The following is a 17,335-nucleotide window of genomic DNA, read 5'->3' as shown; positions in this document are numbered from 1 at the left end:
TGCTCTTACTTTAAGCATTCAAATAGTTTGAAACTGTTCTCTGAAAAGAACAATGCCCTTTGGCTGTACAAATGTTTGTGGTTTTGCAGAGCAGGAAATGCTTTCTGGCTGAATGCTGTGCTCATCACATGGAGAAGTGGCCGAAGATGAATCTGTTCCTTCCATTCTCACAGTTACTTTTATTACTTCTGATATTCTGTTTAGAGTTAGGAAATGCAGCGGTCTTTGTGGCTTGCCTCTGTTCAGTTTCCCTGATGCTGGAGCAATTCTTGCTTAGGTTTTTCTGCTCTTTTTTTTTTTTTTTTTTTTTTTTTTTTTTCCCTACTGATTTCTGGCAGGTGATATTCAGTGTGAAAAAAAAAAAGATCAGCAAAATGCTTATTCTATTATTAAAGATTTCAGCACTGGGAAAGCCTGCGTGTGTTAGATTTACCTTCAAGTTATTTTTGCTGTCTATGCGGAGAGAAAATATTACTGTCGGTTGCCTTAAGCACAGCAAATTCTCTGTAGCATCAGAACAGGAAAAAATTATACTGGATTTTAAAGAGCAATTGCAAGAATAGGTAAACACCGAATGCGTAATAACGAGCTTTGTACAGTATAGAAACTTCCGACACCCAATAAGTAATATTTTATGAAGGGTTCAAGTGCAGTGTAATCTGGAAAAGGATTTTGTAGACCAAACAGCGTTATGAGGTGCCATATTTATTGTCTCCATGACTTCCAATGTGAGTTTTGAGATTTCTGGATTTCACATCACTGAGAAAGATTCTTTAATAAAATGTTTGTGGGTTATATTTGGTCATTACATACAGCTGTACAACCCAACTGCCCTCAAATAATTTGCAAAGTTTTAAGGAAAAGGCAAAATTTGCTGTATCTTAATAATTCTGTGGTCAATTTGTGGGTAGACTTAGGATCCATTATGCTCCCTTGGGGCCATGTAGGTTGAAATGTGTTGGTTAGACCCTTAAAAATTATATTTTTTAAATATTTACATGAAGTTGAGAAAATGCACAAGGTGGAGTCATATCTGATAATCCAGATTGCTGAACTTTTGTGGAATAAAAACTTCTGTTAATTCCTTTAGACCCAGGATTTCATGCAGGATGGATGCTTTAAGCCCCTGGAACATGGCTTTTCTCCCAGGCCTAATTTTGTTTCAAGGTAAAATATTGTTCTTGAAATAGGACCTGAAGCATCTGTGGAGACCATGGAATATGAAGAATAAGCAATGCATTGGACCTCCAGTATTAAACACGAACACCAGGGGCATTTGCTTCTGAATTAGTGAAGAACATTCGGTGCAATTTCATGTCGCCCTTCTATCATGAAATGAACCCTCACTGTCAGCGCACATCGCAAGCTGAATTATTACTTTCAACCTACCTGTGTCCTTAGATTTTCAGCTGGATCCAGTTTCTCTTCCTCACTTAAAATACTGCAGCCTTGAGTGGTTGAGCTGCCAGGGTCGGACACTGAGGAGTGGCTAGGTTTTGGTGCTGGATGAAATAATCCCTCTATTTAGTCTGCACAGAACTATTAGTAACATTTATTGAGTGCTTTTTGTGTCCTTTGGGATAAGAGGCATGCTATAAACAGGAGATGATGTTAATAGATATTAATAAACAAAGGTGTTAATGTGTGCAGAATTTGTCCAGGCAGAGTTAAATTGTTTATGCCAAGTTGTTAGAGAGTGTTTCTGCATTAAAGAATGTTTTGAAAAAGGGATGCTGCCAAATGTTGGAGGCTTTTTCTTCACATATTTACCTAGACTTAAGACCATGAGCTATGAGACTGGAGTGCATCCAATATCTTTATGATGAATGCCTCCAGGAAACAGTGTCTTTGCAGCAAGGAACAAGCCTTATTTTAAAGGCAGTGCTGTTCGGATGGGGCAGAAAAATGTACTGTGGCTGCGTCCAAACATTTCATTTAAATTTCACCAAGCTGTAGGGAGAATCAGACAACCAACGTTTTTCTGTAGGGTAAGTCAGAATAAGACCTTATTAATTGTCTCCCTGACACCTGTGGCATTAGAAATTCTATTTCAAATATTAATCTTAGATGCATCTTACTGTATATACCATGATAATGATTCTGACCTCTTTCGTGAAGGACTTGCAAGAATTCTGAAGGGGGGAAAAAGGCAATGTTGTGTGTAAATGTTCTCATCTATATTTGTATATATTTAAGGATACTTAGTAGTCGTAATTCGATGAACTGTGGATTAAGTAAAAAAATACAACTCCAAAGCTACAACCCTGGTAAGAGGCTAAGCCCAGTACCTTTTAGTAAAATTTGAACATTTGATTCCTTGATAAATCTAAACAAATAATTTAACCCCAAATTTAGTGTGTACTGTTCTCAAGTAATATTTAACTGCAAAATGAATAAAAAAGGGTGAAAAAAAAACAGTTCAGCAGCTAAAGATGAGGGCTGTAAGTCAAAAGAACAGTCTTAAATGAAAACTAAAGCTGTGGTGTAATCCTCTACAGGCCTAGAGGTCAATATAGAGGTGTAGACCTTAATATTGATCAGGAGGAGGAAGGAAAGCATTTAATTAATTGTGGTTAAAAAAAGGTGATACTTTTGTGTGCACAATGCACTCTTGACTTACAGAACTGTATCCCCTATAGATCCAGTATATAGCCATGCGTGTGAAACATTATACCCGAATTTAATATGTAATGTAGCAAAAGATGACAACAAGCAGAGCTATCCTGTTCTGAGATAGGATTACTATGTTGAGATTTTAACTGAGGAGATCATTTGCATCACCTAAAATACAAGCAATCTGAGAGTTTTGCCCTTTGCGTTCAGATCAGGCAGCTTTTGAGTGAAAAGTGGATTGCCTCCATTAGTTTTATACTGTGCCTGTCACCATAGTCTCTTACCACTTTCCTGTGAAATAATTATCTGTAATAAGGTCTTGCAGATAGAAAGATGAGAAAAAAAGGAAGAGTTTGTTTCAGGAGGATGGGGGAAGTAGTTTGGAAATCATTAGACTCATTTTAGTAGTGTATAAGTGTTTGTGTGAAAACTACTGAATTTATATAGTAAATTGAACATCTAATTGTTTTACCAAGCTGCATGCTTTGCAGTCTGATCAATTATATTGTATAACCTAAATGAAGCAGATTGTCTTTTTTTTTTTTTTTCTTAAGGCTTTTGCCATTTGCAAGTGCAAACGTGAATTTTTCTTCGCAGTTCCTCAAAAGAAAATACAGAGGCATACCATCACCTTGAGTGAACACAGATGTTTTAAGGAAGTTAGTTTGCACAGAAATCAGACATGATTTGAGGAAGAAATGCCCATACTCCACCTCCTGCTGTTTTCCCCTCCACACGTGCATCCCTCCTGCCCCTACACCCTTTTACTTGGTCTTTTCCTTGACCTTTGGCTAATCAAATTCTTTCAAGAAGATAAACAATTCCAATTTGCCAAAACAAGCTAGAATTATATTTAACTTTGCCTTTGAGATATGAGAGATTTCTGAGGTTATCTGTTGGGGAGAGATGTGCTGTTGTCTCAACAAGTTGTCTTTCTCTCTTACCTTATAGAAAGTTCTTAACATAAAAAAGCAAATGTGGCTTTTTCCAGTTATGGACTGTGAGTGGGTGGCGGATGACATGCTGATGTGGGGGATGTGGTCTGTGTTGCCAGCTGAACCACAGACCAGCTGGGTGACCCTGAGATTTTGCCTCTCCTTGCTCGAGTTTCTTCATCTGAAAAAAAAAACAAACCCAAAACAACAACAAAAAAAACCCAAACCAAACAACCCACAACAAAAAAACCCCCTCAAGATAATGAAACATTCCCCCTTTTGCACTGATACCTCAAAGTATCAGTAAAACCGCTGCAGTCTGGGAAGCAACTGTGTTAATGCAGCCAAGGTGATGCTGACCTCCAGTGTGGAACTGATAAGGTCTTTTTTTCCTCAAATGCTTGCCTTTGTTGTTGTTGTTAGTTTGTTTTGCTTTCTACTCTATCTTCTCTTGTCACATCTTTCTGAAGAGTCTAGATGTAGCAATGAGCTTTAAATGCAACCTCTCACACTTGAAATTCTGTTGAGAGGCAGCCTACGCGTCAAACAGTGTTGGTACTCTTCCTGATTTATTTTCTTTCTCTTGCAAAGCACTTGGAAGCAGTTAATAAGAGTAAACTTACAACCTGTTGTATGTTCAGTGCGGTGAATAACAAAGAGCACACTTAAGGCAAAGTCATTCCCATTTATTCTGGTCAGAAGCAGCTTAAACAGAGCTGTGTTTTAATACGAAGAGCTACTGGATGACTTACAAACTCATCAGAGCAATGACTTTTACTTCATAACATAGTTTGTTGGGCTTTCATGCTGAAATGTTTTGGGATTTTTTTTTTTCACCCCCTTTAGCATTTGCAGAAAATAGGCTGTTAAGAAGCGGAAAGCATGCAATTCATAGCAGATGGGTATAAACCGCTTCAGCTCTACTACTGGAATGGGATCAATCAGGAACACTACATGCACCATTTACCCAGAAGAAACCCACCTGGGGGAACCTTGTGGAATTTTAGCCTATTAAGACAACACCTTAACAAGTTTAGTTTAAATAAAAACTTGTCGGCAGGCATTAAGCGGAGCGAAAGCTCTCCCTCTCCATCATCCGCTCGCTGTCCCTTTGAGAAATGTGACTCCCCTTGTGCTGTGGCAACAAAGCTTCTCCTTCCTTAATTTTTTTTTTTCCCCTCCTTTTTCATCTGTAGCTTTTGTTCAGTTCTTAAAAGCCAAGCCCTGTGGAGGTTCAAAAAAGTTCCACTCCATTTACGGGACTTCTAAATAGAAGGCATTTAGCCGAGCGATTAGGCTTTTTGTGGCATTTCAACGCTCCCTTCATGTATAACTGAGTCTAGTGATGTCTCCCTGCCCATACTCATCTTCTATTATTGTCTCTTCAGGAATATTCCTCTTTTTTCCTCCTTATTTTTATTTTTTTAGGGAAGTATCAGCTTAATGATACATATTATGCACAGGGGATGGGGTGAGCTTTTAAGACAGTCCGTCCCGTTGGGAAATATAACCGTACACTGAAAATGCAGCTCTAGTAAGGCTTGTAAAAGAGATTGGGGCATACAGTATAATGTAGCATAAAATGGAGTATGTGACTTTAAAGAAACTCATCTATTTTAGGCTAATGCTTTAAATTTGTGTTTGCCCCTTTTCTTTTCCCCCAGGTGAAATAAAATTGTGTTTCAAATCCCTCACGGAGCACATGGGGATTTTAGAGGGGAAGTGAGGCAGGCCGGAGTTAAGCTTTCCTGCTGTACTTGCAACCCAGACCCTTTACCTCTGCTCACCAGTAGGTGAACCAGAAAGCAAAAATTGACAGTAAATGCAATAGAAAGTGACTAATTGGTTTCCTGTGTTTAATTTTGAGATGTTTTTTCTTGCATTCTTTCCATCCTGATCAAGCGATAAGTTTTGGTGCCTGCTTGCTACTGAAATCATTATAAATATTTTTTTTTTTTTTCCCCAACTCCTTTTTCGTATTAACCCTTAGCAATGTAATTCTAGGTGCCAAGTTGACATCACTGCCCTACCGACAAAGCAGACCAATTGCTTAGAGCTGTCTCTGGAAAAACACCCGGGGTCCCTGCTGATGCTGATTGCCGTTGCCCCGTGTACGGGAGTGTCTATCTCTGATCTGTGCGTCTGTCCTTTGGCAGACCCCAGTGAACGGCAACAGATTGTACAGCGCTATGTGAGTTTGCATTTTTTTCTTCTTTAATAATGAAAGTAGTCAAAATTGCAGGGAGGAGGGGAAAAAAAAAAATTGTCCAGTCATAATAGCAAGTCTCCTACCAGAGAAAATTATTACATGGAATAGTTATTATATTTAGAATGAAAAGGAGATTGGCAGGGCAGATAGACCCAAGCAATTTGGCAGCTTGTATTTGAGTTTTAAACTAACACTTCTCTTTGCAAACTTGAATTGTATTAAGAGATTATCATGAGGAATGAGACACACCAAATATCACAGAGAGATCACAGTATACTTAACTTGCTTTCCTCCTTTGGGGAGGATGTGTTCTGGACTTTCAACTGTTGGGAGATAAAGCCATATGATGACTTCCATGCCTCAGCCCTCAAAAGCTGGGAAAGAAGGAATAAGTGTTTCTCCCTAAAATGGGATGCGGGACAGAGACACGAGGAATTTGAACAACGCAAGTCAAAGTTACTTTTGAGGACAGATTCCGCACTCCCGATTGAGTGTGCTGCTCTTCTAGGTCTACCTATTGTCCCGTCTTCGGTTTTAATTGGCAATGATTCTTGCATAAAGACACTCCTTTTAGTCGCTGCCATAAAGATAATGTGTAACTTATGTGAATGGAGAATTTCCTTAGGAGCAGGTAGCTTGTGAACCTCAGGGTCATCGCGCAGTGAGACAGGGATAGTGGAGATGTATTTATGGGTATATCAGCTGCTGAACTGAAAAACCGCAGAAATAGTGATGGATATAAAAATGTAAGTCATTTAGTAGTTCAGTGTGTTCTGTTTCTTACTGAATTACAAGCAAAATATATCTTTATGCTTTCCTTCTTGCAGTGTATAAAGAATTCATTTCGAGACATAAAGGATGTTGGCTTCTTGCAAGTCAAAGTTTTAAAGGCGGTGGACCTGTTGGCAGCAGATTTTGCAGGTATTTTGTTTCTGTTTTCCAGCATATGATGCTATAATATATTGTGAGTACCACAGTACATTATGAGTCCTAGTTAGACTTTTTGCAGTGCTGTCAGTTGACAAAGGAAGAGTAAGTCTTCTCATCATTTCTCCAGTGGCAAAACTTGCCTCAGGGAACTGAGATATCAAATAGATTTTAATCCCAAATGTATGTGGGAAGGTCCAGTGGATGAAGATCTGATTTCCCCTTTAGATCTGAGCAGCATGACCAATAACTTAGCACTTAGCATGGGGTACTGTTGTATTTTCCAGCAGGAATATGTAAAAGAAGAGTTGATATAAAGTGATGGTGCCTGCAAAGCAACCTCTCCATCTTTTATCAGGTGTCTTGTGAGTTCGTGAATGAGACTGATGGATTTTGGGCGCATCTGACATGGTGCTGAGCATGTGGGTTTGGGTGGTGCTACAGGCTATCACCCAAAAAAGAAAGCTTGCCAGTGATGGGAAAGTGAGTGCGATGGTTTCTCTTAAAGCTTGTTTGAGGCTTCAATTTGGGATGATCATTTTGGTGCTCATACTCAAAGAAAAGGATTTCTTACACTGAACTGTACCTCAAATTGTGCTTGGTCCTGACAGCAATGGACGCTAACACCTTTTAAAAATACAACTTTGTATTGTTTCTCCACGGAAGGGCTAGGGAATTGATACTTATGTGTAGCAACTACCTGGATATTATTATTTTTACTATCATCATCTCTAGAATTCTGGAGACCTTTTAATTCCTCTCTGTATCTTGCAGCAGCTTGTAATTCACAGACACAGCATTGTGTATTGTATGTTTGCTGATACAGTCATTTTTAAAAAAATCACTTATTGATAAAGGCAGGAAAGATACTAGAGAGAAAACACTCTTGCCCCATTCCCTAGTATTCATGCAGACACTGCAAGCTGTGAGAGTGTTGCTCCTAAAATAAGGACCAAAGAAGAAAGCCTAACATTAATCACAATGCTATTTCAGTTTTAATTCACTGCTTAACCCTGCAGTGGGGGAAAAAAAAAAGGTTACTGCAGACAGCAGGACTTAAAAAAAACCTGAAGAACTTAATTTGAGAACAAAAAAAATCCCTGCCAATAATGAAAGGTAGCTTGTACAGATATGCATTTCTAAATTGACATAATGTATACATCTACATGGAATTAAGAGTGTAACTGCACCTCATGAACAGATTTAATAAGAGCTGTACTACAGCAAAGCTGAACCTTTGGCAAATGGCAAGGCTAGGGCTATCTAGGAATATGTGAGGTTTTAATATAGACAGTGTCCAGGGGAAAGAGCTGAGCCAACAAGGTAACCTCCTCTTTGGAGAACTTCAGTGATGCTGATGCAGTTGCATCAGTGATGGATTTGGCCCCCTTTCCCTCAGTACTTAAACAGGAGCGTGTGGGTGGATAATGAACGTTGGAAGAGACACGCAGGTTCTTGATTCTGCAATTCAAAGACTTTTCATACAGAGTATGTGACACACATTCCTTGTGCATAGCACAGAATGAAATTCTGCTTAAGTAAAAGGTTACTCAGTCTGTCATTATATTCAAAATAACCCAGGCTTTGAGCCTGATTCATGAAGCAAATGACAAATTGTTTTTCAATGGCAGTGCTGAAAATATCCTAGTATTATGCTGTAATAGACCCACCAAATTGCAAAAGGATGCAGCCATTTTAGGTAAAAATAGCATAATTTCTGATCATGAAATGAGAGACATAAAGATTAATTATCTGTTCTGAGCCATTCATAAATGATTAGTGCAGCAATTATGGGCTTCCATAATAGAGCCCTCCTAGAGCAGTGCCATATTTCCTGCATTGCCAGGGAGACTGCGCAGATTTATTGTTATTGATAAAAGTAAATTCAAAGTCTAGCTAAAAATCTGATAAAGGGATAATCACGGAGACAATAAGAGGTGCAAAGATTTCCAAGGGTTAATAGGGGAGTAGTATGAGCAGGTAGCGTTCCCTCCCTGTCCTGTCCCATAGCAGTCATGAGTCTTGGGTGGGTGAACTTCTGCGGATCAATCATCTGATAACAAGTGTAATGCCATCTTATACCTTATTCCTACAGGAAATATTGGATTTTGGTGCAATTGGGATTTCTGTTGTCAGTTGACTACATGTTGACATTATAGATTTTAATTGCCTACTATAATAATAGCTATCAGAAGACAGCAATGTATCTGCTTTGGTTTTGAACAGTGTTTTGAAAATCCATATTTTCCCATTTGACGTAAATTTTAGGATAGTTTCCACACCGCTACATCAAAAATGTAGAAGCTCTTCAGCCACAGCTAGCCTGGCTTGAGCCTTCCATACTTTTATATTCCTAGATAATAGTTTTGTTGACGTGAAAATGACTTTTTCTGCTTTGTTGGATGTTTTCTGTGTACGCATGAGAGTTCTTCTCAAACACTACATTTGCTCACTGACCAAAAAATAGGATTCAGAATACCAAATTATACAGTGGGATTGTTTTTGGCATATACCAACTGCATTTCAAGCAGCTTCTCTGAAAGGCTACATGCATTTTCCACACTTATCAGTGAATGGGCATGTAAGCAGAAAAGGAGAAGACAAATAGATTCCAGTAATACACATGGTCTTTAAACTTTACCAATATTGACTAGTTAATACCCACTGTTTACATACTGAAAAGATTTCTGTTTAGTTCATAAATTTCTCAGAGTAAGAACCTTAAGAACTCTGCATTAAAAATAACAACAAAAAAAAAAGGATTGAGAAGAATACAGCTTTTGCTTGAATATCTTGTTTGTCTACTATGGAAATCCCTGAATTGCTGACATATTTAGTTGCCTACATAAAAGTTAGACTGCAGTGTCCGTGGCTGAGTTATACATGAGCACTGAAGATGAGATTGAAACAGATATTGAGCCAGACGTGCTAGTAAAGAGTACTCTGTTCATGATGGAAACTACTGAGCTGCAATAAATTGTGAAAGCTGCAAATTCATGTAATGGGAATTATCAAAAAAATAGATTAACAAACACATCTTCATTGGAATAGGTTCCATTTTGGCATCCTTCTTTTGAGAAGAGATTGTTTTTTGTTTGGTTTTTTTTTTTTGTTTTGGGGCTTTTTGTTTGCTTTAAGCACAATACCTGGCTCATGCATGGATTCTCCAGTTGATGTTGGCTTTTGTTTAAACTGTGGCACTGCAGAGGGTCTTCATAGCTTCAAGGACTTGCTCACATTGAACTGATTGAAGAAATGCTGCTGATACTAACACTGTGCTGTGCTTCTTTCTCATGGTGTGGGTACTGTAATCAACTGAAGAAGACCATAGACTCTAAGCAGAGGATAAAAGAGAGCTTGTAATGGCAGCACTGAGGCTTACCAGGGTGGGAATGACGGTACTGCTTTTATAATGTCATCTGACTGATTGTCAACGTGAGCAGATTTTTGTTGGTATAAAGACTTAGAGATTATTCACTTGAAGTCTCAGATTTCAGATATTAGAGTGAAGCCACCTGAATGAGTTATAAGGTAAGTGTTAGAGTTTCTAGAACTGAGGCTGCATCAGAGATATTGTTTATTTAGCAAGCCATTCCAGCAGAATGAGGCAATTTGCAGTCATCTTAATAGATCTTATTTTTATTTGACAAATCACTTCCTCAGCCCTACTGCAAAGAAATAGTATGCACGCTAAGTACAGTAACTGGTCTGCTTCATTTTTTCCTTTTTTATTTTTCTGTCTAATCTTTCCCTAGGTAAAAGTGATCCTTTCTGTGTATTAGAGCTAGGAAACGACAGTCTTCAAACACACACTGTTTACAAGAACCTCAATCCAGAGTGGAACAAAGTTTTCACATTGTAAGTGGATTGCTTTTGAAAACATACCAGAACACCAAACAGTTAGCAGCTTCACTATAAAAGCTATCGACTTTGGGAAAATATAAAGGTCAAGTCTAAGATATGTCATTTTTTCACAGTCAGGATGTTGGAAGAAATATCAAATGTAACTCAAAGCCTTTTGCCTTTTACTAGTGCTTGTGTTGAGTTTATTAATAAAGTAATTAAAAGAAAAATTACTGTGGTATTTATAGGAAGAATCATGACTAGACATAATGGAGTCATAGCTGGATCCAAGAGATAATGTAACAGAAAGTAGAGACCAGATACTCACGCCTACATTTTCTGTAATTTAAAATAAAATGTCTCACTAAACCATGGCAGAATCCTCATTTAATTTGTAAGTAAGCAGAAAATTAGAGCTCATGTTGTTCCTGCTATAGCTTCTGAATTTAAGCTAGATAAACATAGCTTACCCCAAATTAGAAGCTTATATTTTAGTGAAAACCAGAGGATTCTTTTTTTAGTGACTTTTTTAATAACAAAAGTGATAATTTAGGTATCACTTTTAGGCAGCACAATTTTTTAATCTTGCTTTATGCTGTCAAAGATTTTGTCAAAGAGTAAGACAAATGTCTCCAAGACTGTAGTAGTCTGTGGCAAGGAAGTCAACCACGAGGGCTGGCAATGGAGCGTTTATGACATCTGCACCTGTCCATTGGAAGAACAGCTTGAGAATGACAGATTTCTTGCAAAAGCAACGTTCAGAAATACTGGGCTAGATAAAAAGTATCTGATCTCTTTGACAGAAGTATCTTACCAGATTTCTGTTTAATTCATGGCTGCAGCTGAATGCATGTCTCTTGGAGTCCTTTTCTCTTACATTGTCTGTTCCCAAGAAGCTTCCACTCATCAGTGTTTATTCTGAGATTGTGCCAGCAGATGAGTCTTGTTGGATGTTCAGCCAACAAAATAGATCTAATAAGAATCCAAAATGATTTCATTTTAAAAGAAATCATTTCATTCTACTTCCTGTGGGTTGCAGAAATGTCAGCTGCAGACTATCACTATATTTCTTATTGCTATGGCATGGCTAGTCCAAGCATCAAATCTGCAGAGCCAGTCAGGCTCTCACATCTCTCAGATTTTTGGCCATTTATAAAAATTTCAGTTAAGCACCTTAAAAGCTATGGATGATTTAGGTTTCTTTTGTGCAGAGTGGATTGTTTTGAGTGGATGAATCCTTTTCAGCTGGAGTGTTCAATACCACCAGAGAGTCCTTCCCGTCATACTCAGATTTTCTGCAACACGTGTGTCACTGTGGAGTTTTAGTATTTTATACCACCAGAAGCTATATCATATGGAAAATGATAATGGCTTGGAGAGGAACGTGGAAGTATGGTTGCAGAAGTGGCAGGTTTCAATGTATTTTAAAGCCATCATGTCTGAAAACAGTGCATTTCATGGTGGTTTGGGTGCCACTGGGTCACATCACAGAACTGTTGCTAGCTGGAGAGGCAACCAGGTGGCTTTTAGGTTCAGACCCTGCTCTGTGAGGAGTAATTCCACTGCGTTGCAGGCAGAGGTTCCAGGAGCAGGACTGCTCTGAAGATTCAACAATTGTTCAAGTCAAACTAAGTTACATAAGTTTGATTTCCTGGATTATTTCTTTAGTGACGTGAAGATGGGTCTTGAATTCAGTTTTTGCCTTCTGCCAGTCACCAGGTCTCTCTGAGTTCTACACCATTAGCATCAATATGAATGCACAAAAAGTGTCACTCTGGCAGTTATTTTGTTTACCTAGTTATGGCACTGAAACATGAGGGGAAAGCTTGGGGAATACCCATAATTTGATTCATTTTTTGGGGGAATTTAATTAAATGCTAGTTTTATACTCCGAGGTAATACAAACTTAATTAGTAAAACAGTATTCTTGGATCCTTGTGGAGGAGGCTGTGTGCATGTGTATCGAATATTATTTTTTATGTGTCTGCACTTTTTGTTCCAGCCCTATTAAAGATATTCATGATGTTCTGGAAGTGACAGTGTTTGATGAAGATGGAGATAAACCCCCTGATTTTCTTGGAAAAGTTGCCATCCCTTTGCTGTCTGTAAGTGACCTTTGCCGCATGTATCATTTAAACATTGATGGTTTTTCTGGGAACGAGTTGTGTTTCTTTACCCTATAGCACAAAGCAACACAGATTTAGAGATAAACACGTTTTGTGATCTATATATGCCTTAGTTGGCAGTGTTTATAGTCCTCTTTAGTGTAACGAGCATTGCCAACCCATTTTAGTGCAAATTTGGTTGACTGGAAAGAAAATTGCAGAAGTATCTGTACTTCATCAGTACTTACACGCCATGTAGGTCTGAAAACATAATTGAGTTGTTCTGTATGTTTCCACATCATGTTCTGAAGGTAACATTTTAAGCATGTCTTTGTTCTGTCTTGCTTCTTTTTACTCCAAGAAAGTAATTGCACATCACAGTAGGATTGACTAGAGATAGCTGTTGTTATTGGCACAGCTGAATAAAATTACCTAAGAGGGGTGTTTTCTACTCCGTAGTGCTTTTAAAGACTTGTGGCTTTTGTTCTGTAAACAAATATGTGAAAAAGCGCTACCATAGGAGTATAAAATCAAAACTGGAAACAAAGCGAAGGTGGTTGCTCTGGAGATTGAGGAGAGTTGAAGCTTTCTCAGAGATGGCCAAAAAAAGGCCAAGCTAAAGAGAGGGGAATATAAAAGGGTCATTAAAAGACATTAATAGAGAAATGGGGGAAAAGCAGCTTTGTGTTTGGTAAGACTGATTTAATTATGGAACAAGGCTGATGGTAATAGAGTGAGTAAACCAGATGAAGAGGATGTAAACAGCTCCATGCATATGTGCAGTATCACAGAAGATTCTGGTAACTTTTGCAGTAAAGTCTGAGAAGAGCTTTCTTGAGTGTGACTTTTATTAAATCAGGTGAAGCTTGAAACTTCACGGGACTCTCGTGCTTGTATCAGTCAAGTCATGTAAACACATTTAACTGTAAGCATGGGGGTTTCCTTGAGTTTTGTGGCATGGATGTTTTGTTGCAGGTTCCCTGTGCAGAGGAGAGGGTCTGACAGGTATTTATGCAGTGAGGACTGCATTGAGCCCTGTATAAACACTCATGCTTGCAATATATAACGTGGTTCAAGTGATACATGCAGTAGTGTGATGCTTTCAATAATGCATAGTGTGATGCTGTGGGCGATAGCACTCTTGAATAGGCAGATGGTAAATCCTGACTAAAATTATAGAGTACAAAATTGTGGTATTGTTTCAAAACCTCTCTGCGTAAAGCATATTCACCTCAGCAGAAAGGCTGGCACACACCTCCCGTGGTTAAGGCAAGAGTTTGTCTTTGAGTTTCAGAGGTATGCCACTGCACGAAAGTATTGCAATAACGGGTTAGTTGGGCTCTGTCCTAGCAGAGGCTGGAGAAATGGGAGGTTTCTAGAAGGAAAGCAAAGGTCCCATCTGATCAAAGTGGGCCACACAAGCCCCACAGAGTCAGCATAGTTTAGGTAAGGGACCAATCAAGGTCAGAGAGGGGAACTGCAAATATTTGATGTTTCCAAATAAATAATGAACTGCCCAGAAAAGTCTTGAACTGGCTGATCCCAACTTAAGGAATGCTTTATAGTGGTAAAGAAATGGGCCAATGTGCTCCAGTTTTGTTATTATTTTGTATAAATAAGGGTATTTCTTGTGTATGTGAATTAAAAGTCATGTGGCTTTTGAATTTCATCACGAAAGTGTGTTTGTTTTCATCCACTATGTGCTCTTTCCAAGTTATACTGGAGTCTGTAACAGGGAAACCCCTGCAACCCGGGGATAAGAAGAACCTAAGCTGTAGAAGCTGAGGAGTAAATACTGGGCTTTTGGTGCCCCACGCACTGTTGTCTGCTTTGCAATCCTCTTCTCTCCATGGCTCGGTCTGCAAGTTTTTTTTTTGAGGCTGTGGATATTTTAGATTGTTTATCTATTTTAGCGGCTTCAGTTGTCAATATTTTCAGTTTTAGAACAATATTAGAGTCAGTTGGGCATGGAGGATGATTTGATGTTTACAGGGAGGAAAAAACCTCTTAACATCTTTTATTCCATTTTTGATCACTTTGTTAATTTTTCCCCAAGTCCTCGTATCTCTGATGTTACTGGAAGAGAGTGGCTGGAGCAGCTGCTCTCCTGCAGATCCAGTGCTTGCCAAATGGTCTGCATGATCGGCAGCAGGCTGTGTGGGCTCACAGTTAGAAGATGTTAGATTTGGATTTTCTGTTGATTTTATAGGCATTTGTCAAGTATCCCTTAGGAAGCATGTAACAAGGCAAAGGAGGGGAGTGCCTGTGTGTGGTAATGTCCAAACTATTCAGCGTAGGTTTCTTGTCCAAGGTTTGAGACAAAAAAAAAAAAATCAAATAAAAATTGTTTATGCTTTCCCTTGCCAACTGATCTTCTTCCTTCTCGTCCAAACTTCTCTGCCTCCTATTTCAGTCAAATCTAGTGTAAATATATTCGTCTCTGCTTCTGATTAAAAAACATTTTGCACCTATTAACTTAGTCTGCGCAGACAGAGAACTGCAATTTTCTGCGCTTTTTTTCTTGAAATGGAAATGTCGCTGTATGTTGTCATTTTGACTACAAATTTGAATGTATCCTTTGAACCATTTAGATAAGTATGCTGAAAGAGAACAATAGTTAAAGACTCAAGGAAGACTCACAAATCATAGAGGTTTAATTTCTCTAGGTAATGAGGCCTAATATTTGCCTTGCATTAAATTCCCCTTTTGAAAATAAAAGTGGATTTGCTATTTTTTTCCCTGTTAAAAATGTACAAGTTTGACTTGTGAGCTGTCAGCACACAAAGTAAGTTTACTTCAGGAATTATTCATAGATGACTAGATTCTTTTCTTAATGAAAAATTGCCTAGAATAAAGTATGTGTTGGAGGGATACGGAATGTTTAATAAATTTGACAACGAGTTTTGGTTTAAATGTGTTCAGGAGTCTTACACTGGCATTTTGCAAACGTGTGTACACCTTCATCATCACATTAACACACAAGTAACCTTCGTGCACAAAAATTCAGAGATAGTGAAATTAGTTATGCTTTCCCTTCATCCTTGACTCTGATCTAGGCTTATTGCAGGCACTAGATAAGAAACATTAACAATTGGGCAGCATGAGAAGAGTTTTACGGTGCCAGATGATGAATAAAGCTGCAAACTTTCATATTCTTCTGATCAACGTGATGAAGTAAGATTGGATGAATATACATTTTGCTTTGTTTCTCATACAGCTCTATTAGTAATGCACCGTAGAGACATTTATTTGGTGGTAGTACAGTGAATTTGGGGGACAGAGAGAGAGAAGTTATTTCCTTGTGTTTTACCTTTATCTTTTCCATGTTAATCAACCTATTTTATTTTTTTTTTCTTCTGCCCTTCTTTACGTCAAACTCCTGTCCTCCTCTAAAGCATATATAAGAGACCTCATCTCAAATATAGCTCTGGTCAGCCACATTCACAGAACTAGAATTTAAAAGGCAAAAGGCGCATATTAGTGCTACCATGATATTTAGCAAAATGGATCACTCTTGCCAAAGGTGGTCTATAGAGTCTGGTTTGCCTAACCTTTGGGCTGAGAGTGATGGTGCTTTCTCAGAGACTGGGGAATGAAAGGGAAGACCATTTACACCACTGAGCAGAGAAGGCTTTTGTGCTGGAAACCGAAGAAAATCCTGGGGAATGGAGAAGTAGGGCAAAAACTTCATTGCATCACGAAAGCAGTTTGATAGATTTAGAAGTTTCATAGATTTTGGAGGACTTGAACTAATTATCAAAGAAGTCCTTTCCATCTCTGTGTTCCTTTTGTGCCCTAGATCTTAGTAAAAGCAACCATGTTTCTCTTTGTGAGGGTCTGTCTTTTTTGTTTTGCTTCAAGAGACTCCTATCTCCTAGGGGGCTGCAAGTTATTAGAGACATGGGAGCATACAGTGTGCTTCAATGAATTTGAAAGCAGAGTATATCAAATATCCTCGCGTAGAAAGACCTTTGAGTGAAGAGTTGTATTGCAGAATGGAATGTTTTTTATCTGCTGAATTACCAGCTCAGAGTAGTCTTCAGTCGCACCCTTTTTTTCAGCAGACAGGAAGAGGTCTATGAAATATTTTCAAGTGTCAAGCAAGGTCAGTAGCCAACGATAGACTGAAAACAAGTAGTATGCCTTTTGCAAGCTTAATTATCTAAAAGATGGCCTGGATTCAGAGAGCAGACACCTGACAATTGCAATAACTTAGCACTTGACCATAAGTGCACAGCCTTTTCCAGAAGAAAACTTTAGAGTTTGAGAAAAGTGAAAATGCTGCATTTATGTGCGAGAGACAACAGTGAAGCCAATAGTCTATTCTGACTTTTGCCCCTGTCATGAAACAAATTTTGGAATGGGGAAAAAGCCCGCATCTCTTCTAGAAAAAGCAACACCTGCATTTTGAAATTAAATTCTGCCCCAACTATGCACTGCTCACTGAGGTGATATCAATAGGAACACTCTTCTTGAGTACCACCTAGGATCTTTGTGCTCCCAGGGTTTTCAGCTCTTCCTGACTGCCTAGAAGCCCTTGTGTGGCTTCATGCTTCCTTTCAGACCATCAGCTCCATATCTATTTTGTCTTTGGATATTAATCCTCTGCCAAGAACCCAAATCTCTATGCTACTTTGGATCCCACAGAAGGTTGTTAAAAGTAAAATGTTTGGAGCAGAGGTTTTTGGGATGAATGAATGGGC

General features: G+C 38.6%; 1 protein-coding gene across 2 annotated transcripts in view; it reads left to right on the top strand.

Annotated features, from left to right (window-relative positions):
* MCTP2 (multiple C2 and transmembrane domain containing 2) overlaps nucleotides 1-17,335 on the top strand; it is a 121,363-nt gene that overhangs the window by 48,749 nt on the left and 55,279 nt on the right. For both annotated transcript variants that reach the window (XM_086757271.1, XM_086757272.1), the window contains 4 exons: nucleotides 5,553-5,739; nucleotides 6,585-6,678; nucleotides 10,440-10,542; nucleotides 12,530-12,632. In XM_086757271.1, coding sequence (XP_086613397.1) covers nucleotides 5,553-5,739; nucleotides 6,585-6,678; nucleotides 10,440-10,542; nucleotides 12,530-12,632 — 487 coding nt within the window. The remainder of the gene's footprint in view (nucleotides 1-5,552; nucleotides 5,740-6,584; nucleotides 6,679-10,439; nucleotides 10,543-12,529; nucleotides 12,633-17,335) is intronic.

Source organism: Chlamydotis macqueenii, chromosome 12 (assembly GCF_036417535.1).
Source record: "Chlamydotis macqueenii isolate bChlMac1 chromosome 12, bChlMac1.mat, whole genome shotgun sequence".
Classification (NCBI taxonomy): domain Eukaryota; kingdom Metazoa; phylum Chordata; class Aves; order Otidiformes; family Otididae; genus Chlamydotis; species Chlamydotis macqueenii.
Note: the sequence above shows the minus strand (reverse complement) of the source record. Positions and strands in the feature narration are given on the sequence as shown.